Raw genomic sequence first — 18,703 nt, forward strand, 5'->3', positions numbered from 1 at the left:
CCCCACTTGGGGCCAGTGTCACAGTTTGCACCCCAGGACTTCAGCTGCCCTGACCACAAGGCTCGCATTTGTGGCCGGGGTGCCGTCACGAGCCGCTCGGTCAGCCTGTGCTTCTTTCCCCTTCAGGCTCACGACGTAGCAGCAAGGGCAAACAGGTTGGGCATGCTGTGTGTGTCGCAAGCCCAGGCCCAGAGTTTCACGAGCCTCCTGAAGCCAGTTGAGCAGTGGCGGTGGCAGCATCTGTGCCTGCACTTGTGGCAAACAAAGAGCCCAGGTGATTAAGCCGCTGCAAAGATTTGAAGGAGTCGAGGGTAGATTGAATACCGTAGATTCCAGCGTATTAGGCAACTGGGCATATAAGACGACCCGCCAAATTGGCAGTGCCAATTTGGGGTTTTGTCTTATAAGCCCAGCCTTATATGCTGGGCAAGAGGAAGCCAGCCGGCGCGACGCGAAGTCCGCTGCCCGCTGCTGCCTCGGAGGTAGTACCCGGCGTATAAGACGACCCCCGACTTTTTAACCTCTTTTCTGGGGTTAAAAAGTCGTCTTATACGCCGGAATCTACGGTAACCCTCAGTTTGCTTGGGTGACAGAAAGGGGCAAGGGTTAGGGGAAACATAGAAGGCAGATTTTCCAGATGAGCTAGCCAGTGGAAGGTAGGTTTTGCCTCTGTTTTAACTGTAACGTGAAGTATTTGGGTAGGGAAGGAGAGCGCGAAAGAGTGGGTTTTGGTGAAAGGGTGGCAAACATGGCTACGAGGAAAGCTGCCCGTGTGATGTACTTGTGGATATGTGTACACATCTGTTAGACTATCCAAAGCTCTGCCGAGAAATAAATGTATGACTATATTTGAAAGAGAAGAAGAAAAAAAATCTATATAATATATTTTTAAATACAGAACTTAAAAGCTGTATACTCTTCTTGGGTTTTGATTTCCACTGTCCTGTAACCTTCGTCTGTTTGGTGGCTGTAATAAAATGTTGTTTCGGTCTCCAAAGGCGTCTTGCTTTCCATGATTGGTCGAGGCTGAAACCGGGAGGGGGAGAAGGAGGCAGACTTCGCTTCCACACTGGCTTACTCCAGACAGGAGCAGCAGAACGAAACCCAGGGCCAAGTTGCCCCATGAGCATAGCTGTCAACCGTCCCTTATTTGGTGGGAAACTCCCTTATCCCAGTGCCATTTCCCGCTGCTGTCCCAGATGATGTCCGTTAAATTTCTCGGGTTTCATGCTCGCCCGGCTCGGGAGGGAAGCAGCGGCTCGGGATCCTCCGCCGCGAGAGAGAGCGTGCGCACGAGCTGCCGCGTCTCCGTCTCTCCCTTTTCCCCCTCAGAGCCGCGTTGTGGGGAGACAGGTGGCGGCGCATGGGCAGGCAGCCCCTCTCTTGCGAGACTTCCGCCGCGATGCCAGGGGAAGCCGGAGGCGGCGGTAGCGGCTGAGGAGGCGGCCTGAGGGAGGAGGAAGAGGAGGGGATGGGGAGGGACGCAGAAGGGCGGTGCTTCAGTGGCCGTGGCGGCACCGCAACCGCCTCATACCAGGCTTGCAGGCGGCGTGGGCAAGAGTCTCCCTCCCTCCCTGTCTCTCGGGCAGGGAAGGGCCGATGGAACTCCTCGCGCCAGGACGACGGCAGCCCCAACGTGCTGCTTAGCATCCCCTCCAACCAGTGCAGCATCTTAATGTTGTGATTTCCGACTCTGCATCCTTTTCATAACTCTATTTTTATAAATCATTTGTCCATCCATAGTTCAAATTTTTACTACAAGTTTTCTGTCAATCCTACCAATGTATGTAACTCTTTACAACAGCTTTTCAAATAAATTATAAACTTTCCCCATTCTTTATTAAAGAGGTCCTCTTCCTGCTTTCTAATTCTGCCTGTAAGCTTTGCCATCTTGACGTCGTTCATCAGTTTTGTCTGCCCCTCTTCTTTGGTGGGAGTTGTAGACCCTTAGGATCACCTAGTCCAACCCCCTACAAAACACAGTCAGTCACAGCAAAAGCAGCCTGGCTCCATCAGTGTTGGATTTCTGTATAAGCTAAGCAAAATCCATTATTTTGGCTGCTGATCCCTTATTTTCGAGGCTGCTGGTCCCTTATTTTCAAACCTGTAAGTTGACAGCTGTGCCCATGAGCAACTATCATTGCTCAATATCCTGCAGCAAACATGCAGCAAAAAGCACAGGGGCACTTGGAGGTAGCAAACCCTCCTTCTGTACACAGCCAGGACTCAGAAAGGATGGGTGGAAGCTAAGACTGCAATCCACCGGTGGACCACTGGCCAGCTACCGGCCTGCTAACTCCTAGGATTCATCCAAGGTATGTTAGCTTGGGTGAACTGTGGGGCTCTGGTTGTGCCAGACACTGCCTAGATTGATTTTAATCTTCAGATTGCCTGTTCATGGAGTGTTCATCCCAGCAGGCTTGGCCCAAGCTTACACAGAAGTTTGACCACATCCAGCCTTTATTTGTTCTGCTTTGATTGCAGAGAAGCTGTACGACAACAAGCATTCATCCTGGTTTGCTTGCAGGGTGTGGATACATATTCCCATTTATCATTCATTCATCTCGCGCTGTTTTCAGTGCATTGCCCCATCGCTCTGTTAATCGCAACCAGTCCTTTCTTAAGTGGATTTGTTGCAACAGAGAACTTTAATCTACTTTAATTGGGCAAACCTTGATTTCCAGTACACACTCGAATCCCTGCGAAGGAATGACTTTAGTACATTTATATCCCTGCTCTCTTTCCGACATGGCCTTCAAAGCAGGCACTCTTTCATTCTGGCACCGATCAAGGTGGCCCTGCAATCATGTCCAATGTGCTTAAACAAGAGCACACGGTTGGCATCACTTAACACAGGCTAGTGTTTCCCTAAGAGAGTCAGGCTGTCTGCTTTGTAAATTTGGAACAAGTTGATGGACCACAGTGGTTCTGGTGTTAAAGCTATGCAAGCCTGAGGCTGGCTATTCTGGTCTGATTTGGTTGTCTGAATAGGCAGCAGAAGGGCAGGTTGAGTTTCTTCGGTTTACATTTAAGCTATGAAGATCAGAGAATTGGCTGTTTCACTTCCTCATGGAGGTAAGAATCACCCAGGAACGCAATAAACTCCACTATGTCCCCATCAAATCTCTGGCGACCTCACAGTCCTTAAAGAATAACTGAAAGCTTCAAGGAATTGATTTATCTTTCTGCACCGCTTGATTATTCTCCAGTGAGACTGAAAGGGTTCTGGAGGAGTCATCTGTGGTGTATTTCATCCCAGAAGAGAGAGACGGTGGAAGGAGGGGAAGTCTTGAGCAATTTTAAACATCAGGAACTGAACGGTCCATGGAAGATTTCGCCAGCCCACTCGAAAGCCTTAGGAGACAGAAGGAACAGGAATCAGCCTGGGTGTTGCAAGAGCCCTTTAAAAGAGGTCAAAATACTCCCTGCAAAATTCAGCTGTACAGCTAAGGCCACAAAAGTTTTTTCCTCCTCTCCCATCTGAGTAATACTAGAAGTTAAAGTCACTTAGTTAAATTGACTAGCGATGGGAGAGCCAGAAGGAAGTATTATTTTTCATAACTCATTATTAGATTGCATTGCTTCCTGCCACTGATATGGTGCCTGCCATGACCTTAAAGGTAAAGGGACCCCTGACCGTTAGGTCCAGTCGTGGCCAACTCTAAGGTTGTGGCGCTCATCTCACTTTATTAGCCGAGGAAGCCTGCGTACATCTTCCGAGTCCTGTGGCCAGCATGACTAAGCCGCTTCTGGCGAACCAGAGCAGCGCACGGAAACACCGTTTACCTTCCTGCCAGAGCGGTACCTATTTATCTACTTGCACTTTGACGTGCTTTCGAACTGCTAGGTGGGCAGGAGCAGGGACCGAGCAACGGGAACTCACCCCATTGCGGGGATTCGAACCGCCAACCTTCTGATCAGCAAGCCCCACAGCGCCACCCGTGTCCCTAGCCATTAGGTGACTCTTAAAAGAAGAACAGACAAATTCATGGTAGTTGGACCCTTCAGCCATTCTATATAAATGTAGCCTCCAGGTTCAGAGGCAATCTGCCTCAGAATGCCATTTGCTAAGGGTCAAAAATGGATGAGTGTTGCCTTCATGCCCTGCTTCTGGACTTCCCAAAGGCCTCTGGCTGACTGCTGTTGGGAACAGGATGCTGGACTACATTGACCCTTGATCTGGGCTCTCCTGGCATTCTTACATATATGTTCAAGGTGGACAACAGAGACTGGGAGATTATGTGACTTGGCTAGCACAGGGCTGGGGGAATATGTGGCCCCTTGAGGTTGCTGGACTCCAACTCACATCAAATCCCAGCCATGGTGGCCAACGTTCAGAGATGATGGAAGCTTGGACATTGTTGATGTCCCGTCCCAGAACATTCAGAGCAGATAAAGTAACTCTTCATGTGGTGCATGATTAGACTATGGAACTCCCACCCACAAGAGGTAGCCACCTATTTGGATGGCTTTAAAAGAGGGTTGGGCAAGTTCATGGAGGGGGAGAGGGCTATTGGTTGCTACTAGCCATTATGGCTCGGCTCGGACGCCACAGATAGAGCCAGCAACACTTCTGAATGCCAGTGGCTGGGAAACCACAGGAAGAGAGAGATGCTCTTGGGCCCATGTCCTGCTTCCTAGTTTCCCAAAGGTATTGGGTTGGCCACTGTGAGAACAGAATACTGGACTTGGTGGGTCTGGTCCAGCAAACCCTTCTGATGTTCTCAAGATCTAAAGCCACAGCTTCTTCATCTCTGTGGCAGCGAGTTCCCAGCTGGGGTGAGCTACGGATTGGGTGGCCATTTCTCAGCTCGCTCACTTAGCCGTTCTGCCCACCGCCACCACCCAACTCCAGGCCACTCACTTTTTGACCATGTGTTCGTAGATCACGGCAGGGACAATGGTCAGAGTGATGATGTTGCCGGCGTTGGTGAGGACCTCTGTGATCTCCTTGTCCTTGAGAAGGAAGAGTTCAAGAAGAAGGTTGCTCAGAGATGGAATAACAGGTTTGGAATTGGCCAAGAAAGATGTTAGACTGTTTTTGTATGCCACAACTGCAGCTAGAATTTTGTTAGCTAAGAATTGGAAAACACAAGAAGTCCCAACAGTGGAGGAATGGCAGATGAAGATGAGGAGTACCACCAGGAGGAATGGAGGAAATTCAAAGACTACTTAGTTAAGTACCGCATTTTTCGCTCTATAACACGCACCCGACCATAACACGCACATAGTTTTTAGAGGAGGAAAATCCGTAGGCATGCCACCCGTAGGCATTCCCTCCATAACATGCACAGACATTTCCCCTTACTTTCTAGGAGGAAAAAAGTGAGTGTTATGGTGCAAAAAATATGGTATGTTAAGATAACTTAATTGGGAAAAACTTGCAAATACCAGATAGGCTTGGGATTTAAATATGTAATGTTAGAGAATAACAAGTTTAAAGTTAAAATGAAAAGAAAGAAAGATGTTAAGTGATTAAGTTAATTTTATGAGAAAATTTGGAAAACTGTTACAATGATATACACTGAAATCCAGCCAGGGGGATTTGAGGAAGTCACTTAACAATGTTACTAAGATTGGATTAAGTACAATTAAGATGTATGTTTGTTTGTTTAAACAAATTTGGAAAATCAATTTTAAAAAATTGAAAAAACAAAGATGGGGCGAGCTGCCACTTTACTGAATTGCACAAGGGAGCCCCCCCCCTTCCTGTACCCATTTAAAAATGACATTTTTTCTTGTGCCACCCTGTTGTCTGAGGCCCCTGACAGCTGCCTGGGGGAAAGAGAGCAAAGCCAGGAGATCCCAACATTATTTGAACGATATTGAATTGGAAAGTTGGAAAGGACCCCAAGGGTCATCTAGTCCAACCCCCTGCAATGCAGGAATCTTTTTTGCCCAAAGTGGGGCTCGAACCCACAACCCTGAGAGCCAGAGTCTCACGCTCTACCCACTGAGCTATCCGTGCTTGCCCCCCTCCCTTTTACCTTTCTCCCCTCATATCCCAGTATGTTCTGTCCTGTGCCACCCAAACTCCACTAAGCCTTGCCCATCCATAATGTTCCCAAGTCCTTTAAATCTGGGGTGGGGGACAGGATCTAGCTGGTGGGCCAGATTCCCATCTCTCTCTCTCCCCATGATCTCCCAGAGGCCACTTTTGACAAGCAGGCAGGCTCAGCCTGCCCACCTGTCAATCACCTGATGTCACCATAATGTCGGGTGACCCAACGTCAAAGGGAAGAATTGGCAGCACACCCCATGTCAGAGCTTTCCAAACTGTGTGTCATGACATGTTAGTGTGTCGGCTGCAGTGTGTAGCTACACCGCACGAACTCTCTCTGCGCTTTTCCTGGGGCTGGAAAGAGGTTAGTTTAACCCCCAGTTTGATAGTAAAACTGAATGACTGTGTCATGAAATGATGCAAAACTGAATTACTGTGTCACAAAATGATGCATGTCTCAAAAGTGCGCCACCAACGTGAAAAGTTTGGAAAGCTCTGCTCTAAGTGTGGCTGGGGTGTGGAAAGCTTTGCGAGGCAGACTGGAACCCGTGCCAGAGATTTCCTTTGCTTACCCTAAATGGACCCCCTCTTTCTCGCTGCCCCACATGCCTGGACAGCCCCCAGAAAAGGGACTATTTTATGCCAGCCACCACTTTCTCCCTGCTCTTGAAATCTCTCCTCCAACCCCTCCTCTGACCCATTAGTTCCAAACAAAACCAGGCAGAAGGTGTGGACCTATAGATGTGCCCCAAGAATGCTAGATGCTGCGCATAACAGAGGACTTGCAAATAAATGTCATAATATCGACGCAGTCACAGTAGAGCACTGAGAGGAATGGGCATGGCTACATCTGGATTTGGGGACTGGGTGCAGAAGACAGCTTGGATTTTTTGTTTGAGTTGTGTTTTGTTTTTTTAAAAGCAAGTTTCCAGCTTTTAAGGATTTGAGCACAGCCCACAATTTGCGTGGCTCCACAGAGCTCTCCGCAGCACCCTTTGCTCCACGGCCCCTTTCACACAAGAGTCCTTACCCTCAGGCCAATGACATTCTGCCCGTTCACCTCACAGATGTAATGGTTGATGAGGAGCCCGTTCCGAGCCGCAGAGCTGCCTTTGGCAAGCGAGTTGACTTGCCCTTTCTTGACGATGAAGCCCACGTGGCCCATGCTGTCCTTGTGCATTGTCACCGTGCGCTGGAAAGGCCTACCGAGCAAAGATTATAATGTTCATAGAATCATAGAATCATAGAACCATAGAATCATAGAGTTGGAAGAGACCACAAGGGCCATCGAGTCCAACCCCCTGCCAAGCAGGAAACACCATCAGAGCACTCCTGACATATGGTTGTCAAGCCTCTGCTTAAAGGCCTCCAAAGTAGGAGACTCCACCACACTCCTTGGCAGCAAATTCCACTGTCGAACAGCTCTTACTGCCAGGAAGTTCTTCCTAATGTTTAGGTGGAATCTTCTTTCTTGTAGTTTGGATCCATTGCTCCGTGTCCGCTTCTCTGGAGCAGCAGAAAACAACCTTTCTCCCTCCTCTATGTGACATCCTTTTATATATTTGAACATGGCTATCATATCACCCCTTAACCTCCTCTTCTCCAGGCTAAACATGCCCAGCTCCCTTAGTTAAAGTAATGTAATAGCGTATCACATCATAAATAATAATAATATAATAACAATAATTTATTATTTATACCCCACCCATCTGGCTGAGTTTCCCCAGCCACTCTGGGAGGATCCCAATTGAGTGTTAAAAACAATACAGCATGAAATATTAAAAACTTCCCTGAACAGGGCTGCCTTCAGATGTCTCTTAAAGATAAGATAGCTGCTTATTTCCTTCACATCTGAAGGGAGGGCGTTCCACAGTGCGGGCGCCACCACCGAGAAGGCCCTCTGCCTGGTTCCCTGTAACCTCACTTCTCGCAATAACAGAGGGAACCGCCAGAAGGCCCTCTGTGCTAGACCTCAGTGTCCAGGCTCAATAATGGGGGTGGAGACGCTCCTTCAGATATACTGGACCGAGGTCGTTTAGGGCTTCCAAGGTCAGCACCAACACTTTGAATTGTGCTCAGAAATGTACTGGGAGCCAATGCAGATCTCTCAGGACCGGTGTTATGTGGTCCCGGTGGCCGCTCCCAGTCACCAGTCTAGCTGCCTGCAGCCCTTCTCACAGCCACCAAACACCCGCAATATCACCGCTGAGAATCTTCCACTCGCCGCTGCAACCAATCACACAACCCTGCTCTGCACTACCCTTGTATAAGACAAAGGATAATTTTAAAGCTAATTTTTTAATTAAAAACCCTCATCTCATAGATGGAAAAGTACAGTATTCCTGAAAAGGCAAGCAGAGGAGAAGAGCCTGCCACTTGCATTTTATGAGCATCCTTAATATTGCAGGTAGTTCTAGGGTTCTTAGGAAATGCAGCTGAAATATACTCGGAGTCGAGAGTGGATTTCATGCTCTTTATTCAGCTCCTAGTGGTGAGGAGGAATGCAAGTTCCCCCAGAATGTCTGCTTTATATACATTACAGTGGTGCCTCGCAAGACGAAAAGAATCCGTTCTGTGGTTTTTTCGTCTTGCGAAGCAAGCCCATTGAAGGATTAGCGGATTAGCGCTATTAGCGGCTTTTAGCGGCTTTTAGCGGCTTATCTGCTGATCGGATCAGCTGATAAGCGGCTTAGCGGCTTAGAAAAAGGGGGGAGGGGAAAAAACCAGCAGGAACTCGCAAGACATTGTCGTCTTGCGAAGCAAGCCCATAGGAAATTCGTTTTGCGAAGCACCTCCAAAACGGAAAACTCTTTCATCTAGCGAGTTTTCCGTCTTGCGAGGCATTCATCTTGCGGGGCACCACTGTATTTACACAAGCGGCCCCACGTGATTGGCTAATTCCGGGATTCTCCTGTAGGCTAATCAGGTTGCAGATTCACTTCCACCTGGAGCTGGATCGGGTGGCTCCTGTGGACCAATCAGACTGCTGCATTCTGAATCCTATTCAACTCAGTACATAACAGCAGCCCTTTAGGGTGATAAAATGACTCAGATAACCGCAGCCACTTCCTGCTTCTCACCTGTCCCGGACCACCATGACGATTTTCTCCGGAGAGGCTTTCTTCAGCACCCGCTTAGCCTTGTCCGTGTTCCAGCCTGCGCAATCCTTCCCGTCGATCTGCAGGATCTGATCTCCAAAGCGCAGGCCCACAAGAGAAGCCGGGGAATTGGCTTTGACCAGCTGCACAAACAAGCCCTGCAGAAGACATTGGGCTGGTGAAAACCGACATACTTGATTTTTAAAAGGAGACCAGCAAGGAAAGAGCAACGTCCGCCTAGAGCCCAGAGGCAGGTGTCCCTGGACAGCAGGTGAGATGGGATTTCGCGGAAGCCAGTCCCACACCTCTCAGATGGGGAGGGAGTTGATGGCCTGGGCGCCCAATAGCTGGCTGATTGGCATCATAAACTGTCAGATTCTCAGGCTGCAGTCAGAGGTAACTGGCCATTCTCCAGGCATTCGGCTTGAGATCCTGGTTGACCTCCCCGTCTGCGTCTCCCGGCAGGATACAGGCAAGGTCACTATCGGCGATCCCACTCAGCGTGAGAGGGACACACCTCTCCTCCCTCCTCCCTGCTTCCCTCAGGGAGGGGAAAGAGACAGACAGAAATCTATTTACATGTCTTTATTTCTGTCATTGCAGCAGTACAGAGAAACGCGTCTGCACTCTCCAGACTCCAACAGTAGAGAGAGAAAACTCCACCCCTGTACTTCCAGTACAGGTCAGATGACACTCTGAGCTAACATCCGGTGCTCAGCACAGTGAATAGACTGCCCCTTTGTTCCAATAGTACAGTCCCAAACATCAACATCCTGTTTTGCATTCCAGGCAGCTGCAGCTCGCTCTCGCATTGCTGCTTTTTCCTGACATAAACATGGACCACTTATAAACGCCATCTCCAACTCCTCGAAAGATTCCATCAACGGTGTCTCCAAAAAAATTTACACTCACTTGGGAAGACAGGTGAACTAATACCAGTGTACAGTGGTACCTCATGTTAAGAACTTAATTCATTCTGGAGGTCCGTTCTTAACCTGAAACTGTTCTTAACCTGAGGTATCACTTTAGCTAATGGGGCCTCCTGCTGCCACCACGCAATTTCTGTTCTCATCCTGAAGCAAAGTTCTTAACCTGAGGAACTATTTCTGGGTTAGCGGAGTCTGTAACCTGAAGCATATGTAACCCAGGGTACCACTATACAGTGGTAGCTCAGGTTACATACACTTCAGGTTACATACACTTCAGGTACATAATTTTTTTTGAAATAAATACATAAATAATCCTAATGTAACTCTTCACCCCAAAAATGTAAGCAGGGCTCATAATAGAATCTACTATGGCTGCCCTAAAACTTCACACCCCAGAGAGTTCTGCAGTAACCAGGTGTTCAAATAGTTGTTATCAGAGACCGAACAGCCCAACTAGTGCTAAATGCTTGTGATGAAAGACCCACAGGATGTCACAGTGCTATTTTGCAACAAGAACCAGAATATTTAGTATTCGCCCCAAACATTTACGGTATTTGTTTTCTGAGTCCTGAAATCAGCCTTCCTGCGATCAGAGAGAGAGAGAGAGGACAAAAAATCCCTATCCCTGAAATCAAGCCAAATAGACTGAATTCATTCTAAGGTTTCTACCGCTTGTGTAGATGTCTGTCAAAGGAGATTAAATAAGTGCACAGAGGACAAGTCTACTAAAGGCCTTCGAAATCCAGAGGCATCATGCATGTAAAATGGAGAGGTCAGTTCAACAGGACCAGGGCTCCTGCACCTTTTAATAGTTGTGTCCTGCAAGCTATATCCGCTGAAAGCATATCTTCTACAAAACTATTAAAGGTGCAAGAGCCGCCTCCTGTCTTCTTTTGCACCTGGTCCCACGACTCTGAATAACAGATGCTATTGCCTTTGTGACCTGTTGGGGAGGGGTTCCCAATAATCTCTAGACTGGCGTTCCCCAACCTGGTGCCCTCTAGCAGTTGCAAACTACAGCACTGGCTGGGGCAGATGAGAAACAAAGCAGAAAAAACAAAGGTACAACGCTCACCCTTATGATTTTAGTTTTTTTTATGTTGAGCTTCAGACCATTTTTTGCGCTCGCAAAATATGGTCTGAAGCTCAACATCAATAAAACGAAGACCATGGCCACTGGTCCCATCACCTCCTGGCAAATAGAAGGGGAAGAAATGGAGGCAGTGAGAGATTTTACTTTCCTGGGCTCCATGATCACTGCAGATGGTGACAGCAGCCACGAAATTAAAAGACGCCTGCTCCTTGGGAGAAATGCACTGCCAAACCTAGACAGCATCTTAAAAAGCAGAGACATCACCTTGCCAACAAAGGTCCATATAGTTCAAGCTATGGTTTTCCCAGTAGTGATGTATGGAAGTGAGAGCTGGACCATAAAGAAGGCTGATCGCCGAAGAATTGATGCTTTTGAATTATGGTGCTGGAGGAGACTCTGGAGAGTCCCATGGACTGCAAGAAGATCAAACCTCTCCATTCTGAAGGAAATCAGCCCTGAGTGCTCACTGGAAGGACAGATCCTGAAGCTGAGGCTCCAAGACTTTGGCCACCTCATGAGAAGGGAAGACTCCCTGGAAAAGACCCCCATGTTGGGAAAGATGGAGGGCACAAGGAGAAGGGGACAACAGAGGACGAGATGGTGGGACAGTGTTCTTGAAGCTACCAGCACAAGTTTGACCAAGCTGTGGGAGGCAGTGGAAGACAGGAGTGCCTGGCGTGCTCTGGTCCAGGGGGTCACGAGGAGTCAGACACGACAAAATGACTAAACAACAACAAACAACGCTGACCCAGACACGGCCACTGTAAAAACCGCAAGGCTGGATTAGATAGGCCTTTGGCTTCATCCAGTACCACTCTCTAGCTCTTCCTGCCTTGGAAAGTCCTAACCTCAGAACTCACCTTATCAATGTTCCTCAGCTTCAGTCCCGTCTTCCCGCGCTCGTCCTTGCAGAGGTGAACCTCCCTCAAACCAGGCTTGATCTCCGCCCGACGAATCCCCAGGTCGCTTCCCGTCACAGGGGCAACCACCAAGCCTGCTGCGGAGGGCGACGGGGTCACAGCCTGCCAAAGAACCCAAGTTGTGGAACAGTCAATTTAATTTACACCCAGGCTCAGACTGGAGAATGAGGCTGGTTCCTGCTCCACGTTATCCTAAGCCAGGCTTCCTCAACCTCGGCCCTCCAGATGTTTTGAGACTACAATTCCCAACATCCCTGACCACTGGTCCTCTAGCTAGGGATCATGGGAGTTGTAGGCCAAAAACATCTGGAGGGCCGAGGTTGAAGAAGCTTGTCCTAAGTGGTAGGGACATTCCTGATAAAGTTTCCTGAAGTCCAGGGCTGACCTGAAATCTCCAGGTTGGCGTGCCCGCCTCCAGGTGGCAGGAGGAGGGTTTGAATATCCATGTGGATGAGAGCACCTTGAGATTTTTAAATTAATATGAAGAAGATGTGTGAAGCCTGCAAGCTTTAGCTCGGGCGTCTATCCTTCTCCCATCTCCCAATTAACCTCCGTCTCCAAGGCTCGGCGCTGGGAGGTAGCGCAGGAGAATCACCAAAGGTCACTTCAAGGTCACCGAAATCCCAGGGCCTGGGATGCTCCTGACCTGGCTATCCTAGTTCCAGAAAAGCCTTCCACTGGGTCACTGTACAAATTTGCATTCCTAGAAAAGCAGCATGACTCAGTGGTTAGAACACCCGCTTTGCCTGCAGAAAGGCCCTTGTTTAATTCCCAGCATCTCTCCATAGGGTTGGGGATCTCTGAAAACCTGGAGAGCTGCTGCCAGTCTGAGTAGACAATACTGAGCAAAGTGGACCAGCGGTCAAGACTCAGCAGAAGGCAGATTTCTGTCTTCCTCCGACTGACTGATAATGTCATGGTGGGAAATCAAGGAACCACCAGGATCTGAGGCCGCGTTAAAGGTCACCCAGTGAGTTTCAGGACGGAGCAGGGATTTGAACCCAGGTCTCCCTGGTCCTAGCCCAACACTCTAACCACTATGCTATACTGCTATGATTCCCATTCATTGCTCCACTCACTTTTGACTCTGGTCCCACCATCCCTTGGCATGTGGCCCTGGCAAGGTTACACGGAGGGGGATGTGGCCCTTTGGTGGAGAAGGTTCTCCACCCCAGAGTTAGAGTCCTGGCAGAATGTCCCTGCGTGCAGGGATTCTGCAAATGCAACTGACAAGTGAATGGGAAAAGGTGTTGCAGATGACCCTCAGAAATGCTTACGTTTCCGCCTGCCGGGGCAAGTCCCAGATTCTTTTGGACCTCCTCACTGGAGAGGGAGAGGCCCATGTAATCATTTAAGTCCGTGAGGTTCGGGTACAAAACTGGCAGGGCTGGAGAGGAAAGAAAGAGGGAGAAGTCAATTCAGAGCATAAGCTGCACAATAATGCACTCTGTGCGTTATCTCGTGCGTCAGCTGCGGAGAATGCAAAACAAAACACAAAAATCAAGTCTCTAGATCTCATGATGTGTTTGCACATGTTGACAATAAGGGCTAGCCCTCCGTCTAATCACCGCCTCCTGTGGGAGTGAGGTCCATAGTTCGATTCTGTGCAGTGTGGGTTTCTTTTATCGGCCCTGAATCTTCCAGCGTTCAGCTTCTCATGAATTCTAGTGTTACGAGAGAGGAAGGAAAGCTTTCCTCTCTCTCCCCTTTCTCCATGTCCTGTAAACTTTCTATCATGTCTCCTCTTCCTCGCCTTTTCTGTAAGCTAAAAACTCCCAGACGCTGCAGCCGTTCTTCTTAGAGGTCCATCCCGTTTTCTGAACCTTCTCCAACTCTACAATCTCTCTCTACATAATAATAATATTATTTTTATTTATAATTTTTTTTAATACCCCACCCTTCCTGGTTCAAAAACCGGGCTCAAGGGCAGCTAACAACAAATTTAAAACACTTAATTATAAAAGCAGCATAAAATGCAGTATAAAAACATGAATAACAATAAAAATCAAAATCAAAATCAATTAGATAATCCCCAGGGCTAGCTGGCTGAATTTGTCCTACTGGGGCCAGCGAGGAGGCCAGGGGAGAATTAGCTGTGGGGTCTCAGAGCGGATAATCTTCATAAAAGGGGAGGGGGAAGGAAGAGAAGGGAAATAAAAGATCAGGCTGAATTCAAATTAAAGGCCAAGTGGAATAGCTCTGTCTTACAGGCCCGGCGGAAGGAAGTTAAATCCTGCAGGGCCCTGGTTTCATGGGACAGAGCATTCCACCAGGTCGGAGCCACCACTGAAAAGGCCCTGGCCATGGTGGAGGATAATTTGACTTCCTTAGGGCCTCTAAACTATGATTATTCATGGACCTTAAGGTCCTCTGAGGGGCAGACCAGGAGAGGCAGTCCCGTAAGGGCCCTAAGCCACAAAGCTACATGACATCTCGGCACTGTTGAAGCTTGCATTGCGAACCTTTGGTGCCACCAAAGGCTTTTTGCCACCTCTGGATTGCGTTACCTGCTGGCTTGGGTAGCTCAGCCTTCTCTGCGGGAGAAGCTGGAGGAGCTGATGGCACGACGAGGGCAGGGAGCGGAGCAGGGATGGAGGCTGGCACCTTGGGGGCTGCGTCTGCCTGGGCCTGTGGAGGCAAGAAGGGCAACTGATTAGCTTGGCATCTCCAGGGTCTTCAAAAACTCCTGCTTTCAGGGAGGCGCGATTTGAACCAGGACTGAGCCGATGCATGAAGGTCCCGTGTGCATGCGGTTTATATGCTTCCATAAAGGAATCCTTTCCTAGGAAACACCTCAAAGCAACTGGCCAATTAAAGATGAAAGCAATTAAGAACAACCTCGTTTATAGGAACAACAGTGTCAAGACCTGCATTTAAAAGGCTTGTTGGAAAGGGAAGGTCTTCAGTGGGTGGCGAAAAGGCGTGAATGAATTTTATTATTACGGTCACAGACCAGTTCCGGCTCACTTACAATATCAGGAAAATCATAAAACACAACAGGAATACATTGAATTGCAACTGGGTATATCAGAGACAATTCAGATATAGCGGCAGCTAAAAATATATATTAAATCTTCATCATTAAAATATAACCTAAAATGGTCATTTAAAACCTTAGTCATTTTGGTAGTACAGCTTGTTCCCCGAGTTTTATGGCAGTCGCACAGAATCTGGCCACCCTTAGTGTGATCTCTGGATCCTTGTCCTCTACCAGGAGTTTTAGACATTGAGGTTCTGACCCATTTGGAGATTTTTTGTATAACAGGAGTGATAAATACTGAGCATATATCCCCGTAGAAACGGCAGCTAACAAGACATGAGAGACAGTTTCTACCTCCATCAAGCTGCAGGGGCAGACTTGTTCCGCGTACGTTTTACCCTCGAATCTCCCCTGCAATAAAGCAGATGTGGCGAAAAGGCAACAGAAGTGATGTCCGTCTGGTGTGTTTTTTTGTTTGTTTGTTTGTTTGTTTTGCCGCCCTTCATCCAGGGATCTCAGGGGTGGTTTACAGCATAGAAATGCAAAATAAAAACGCCAAACACATAATAAAAACAAAAACAAAAGGGAGGGCTACAGGAAGCCCAAGGGAAGAACCGGTCTCTCACCTTCAGAACATGGTCCACTTTCATGTCCTCGAGAGATGGGTACAACGTCGCCATATTTGCTGCTTCTTTCTGGGGGTGAAGCACACAGAGGAAGATGCCAAGGTGAGGCTACAGCTCTGGGTTCCTGAATACGCAGGAGAACATCAGTGTTTCCTCAATGTTCGACTTTTAGGGAGGTACTGTCACTTTGTGGGGGGAACAGTCACCGATTTTTTTATTTAAAAAACACAGTGGATGCTTGGGTTGCGAACGTGATCCATGTGGGATGCACGCATGGATTGCAATTTGGCGCTTCTGTGCATGTGCAAAGAGTGATTTAGTGCTTCTGCGCATGTGCGGCCGCCGAAACCCGGAAGTAACCCATTCCAGTACCTCCAGGTTTTGGCAGTTTCAGTGGTCCGCAACCCAAAAGAATGCAAGCTGAAGCAGCTGTAATATGACTGTATATTAATTGAGTAGCCATATGCAATCAGATTTGAATAAATTTACACCTGATAGTTTGATCCACAGGTTTTAAAAAGAACTTGGATACACACACAAGGGTTAAAAGCAAACCAACCACTGCCATTCTATGAATCAGGATAATTATCATTATAAAATTTATTGCCAGCCCTTCACCCGAAGGTACCTGGTGACACTTGTCGCTGGCTAGAAGTTCCTTTAACAGATTCATCTAATTGTCTTAACAGATTAATGCGGCAGCTATTTTCTAAAAAAAGGTTGGAAACTATGCAATGCAGTTGCTCAATCACTTGAAAAAGATTGTCCCATGATGATGACTTGATAGGTGCTATCGTGCCCGGCTAATTGATGCCATGGGAGGCAGGATCACAGGTTACTTGCATCACCCACAGGAGTGATCACCGGATCGTAAAAAGTTAGTCATAGGGAAACGCAGGATTTTCCAGGACAATGCAATGATTGCATTTCTCCATTTGGCATGTGTGCCACAGGGGTGGGCGGTTTTAAAATTAGCTCTTGGTAGAACTTGATTTGCAGCCTGGCACTTCTCCACGGGTGGCACCAGCACTGCCCCTCCAGCCAGCAGGATGCCATCATTGCAACAACCTGGGCAAAGAGGGAATATCCAGTGCCGGATTTACGTATAAGCTAAACAAGCTATAACTTAGGTCCCCACTCTCTTGGGGGGCCCCCAAAAATATACTTCTTCTTAATTGTATTTCACTATTAATATACTGGGACACAGGTGTTGCTGTGGGTTAAACCGGTTCGAATCCCCACGATGGGGTGAGCTCCCGTTGCTCTGTCCCTGCTCCTGCCAACCTAGCAGTTTGAAAGCACGTCAAAGTGCAAGTAGATAAATAGGTACCGCTCTGGCAGAAAGGTAAACTATGAGGATTACCATGACCTCTGACCCCAGTTTACATAGCACTCTGCCTCCCAACCACATAGCTCTTTTCTTCTGATTTGTGATAAAGTTTTCTTGTTTTCTTAAGTACAAGAATTGCTTTGGGATTTTGTTTTTACACCTTTGTCTCTCTCTCTTGTAATTGTTATATACTGGAAATCAATAAAACTATATTTACTAAAGAAGAAGAACTGCCTTGTTGAAGGAATCCTACAAATCAGGTAGCCCGATATTCTGTGTTTTTTAAAAATAAAAAATTGAGCCTTTATTCTGAGAACAAAAAAAACCCCAGATCGCTTAATGTTAAACCAAATGTTTATCATCAGGTTCCAAAATGTTCAATAATAATGCTTTAAGAATACAATGTAAACAATTTTATCGCATCTGCAATAATTCCAAATATCTTCTGTTGTCGTACATAGTCCTGCACCTTAATATTCCAACACATTATAAAAATGGAACACTTTAAAATCAATGAGTATTCACTGCTACTCCTACTCAGAGTTGAAGAAAACGGCGATGGGTAACTTAGGTTTATTAATATCAGTGGGTCTACTCTGATACACAAATAATGCCGACTCTCATATCAACACCCAATCCACTTAGAGCAGATTATTCATTTCTTAATTCATTTCTTAATGACTGCCAAGATGAGAACCATTTCCATATATTTGTGCGTAAACTCCTTGATCTTACGTAACAAAATGTCACGAAAGGGTTTTAAGACAGTAGTGTCAAACCCCTCTTTTGTCCTCAAGAATCCTCCTCCAAAATAACTTTAAGAAATTAACTAAATACGGCCAGGACATCGGCAGCCGCCTTGCAGGTTTGCAAAATCAGCTTCTAACAGAAGTTCGTAAAAGTTGAACATCCTGGGACTGCGAGGAGAAAGTCCCTGGTGAGGGAGTCCAGGAGAACACAAAATGCTGGAAAGAGAGCGCTTATTAACTAACAGGCGGCTAATTAACAGCAACCACAAGCAGCGTCCAGAGCAGGGAATCAGTGGCTCTCCCAAATGTACAGTCCCTGCCCTTTGACCAGGATGGGAACTGGAGTCCAGCAAAATCTGGAGAGCAGCAAGGAAAACCACCCTCTTTGCAAATTCAGGGTAGCAGATGCAGAGCAGCTTTAGAAGTGTTTCCAAACTGCACCTGGGTTTTACAATCCAAGGTGAGAGCGTAGATTTTATCCAGATGGATGCCTTGGCTCTCCCTTCCCCCTTCCACACACAAAACAGATCGGCGCTCTTACCTGTCGGTTGCCTCTGGCGAGAATTCTGCTCTTGGCTTGCGCGCTCCCAGCCTGCCTTCGACTTTATAACAAGGGCCAGGGCTCAGCCTGGGCTGGGCGGGGGCATCAGCTGACTAGGAAGCGAAACTCAGGTGGCAGAAGAGAGAACCAGGTCAGTGCACCTGGATGACGTCAGGGGTGGAGGCGGCTCAGATTAGAGAAGCACTGGTTCTGCCATGTGTTGCAATGAAGCAGAGGAACGTCAGGTGACAGACTTCTGCCAGCCGGCCCAGTGCAAGTGGAATTTGCAGCGGTGTGGGGTGGAACCCTGAACAGGAGCAACTGGCCAGCCAGAGCCTCTTCCAGGAAACTCCATTCTGTCCTCCTCATTTTTTTTCCTCCAAAGGTCAACCTGCAGCTGAATATATTCAGTCCACAGCAGATGCACAACGTCTTA

At 47.7% G+C, this 18,703-nt stretch overlaps 1 protein-coding gene across 1 annotated transcript; it reads right to left on the reverse strand.

Moving 5' to 3' along the window:
* Nucleotides 1–822: 822 nt before the first annotated feature.
* SDCBP2 (syndecan binding protein 2) lies at nt 823–18,636 on the reverse strand. Its single transcript, XM_082226417.1, has 9 exons — nt 18,268–18,636; nt 15,648–15,716; nt 14,549–14,669; nt 13,319–13,428; nt 11,982–12,143; nt 9,082–9,257; nt 7,032–7,203; nt 4,865–4,956; nt 823–3,354 (listed from the first exon to the last, which is right to left on the reverse strand). The coding sequence occupies exons 2-9, from the start codon at nt 15,699–15,701 to the stop codon at nt 3,300–3,302; spliced, it is 942 nt and encodes a 313-aa protein (XP_082082543.1). The 5' UTR covers nt 15,702–15,716; nt 18,268–18,636; the 3' UTR covers nt 823–3,299.
* Between the last annotated feature and the right edge of the window lie 67 nt (nt 18,637–18,703).

This window comes from Podarcis vaucheri, assembly GCF_965113315.1.
Source record: "Podarcis vaucheri genome assembly, chromosome: 6".
Lineage (NCBI taxonomy): Eukaryota > Metazoa > Chordata > Lepidosauria > Squamata > Lacertidae > Podarcis > Podarcis vaucheri.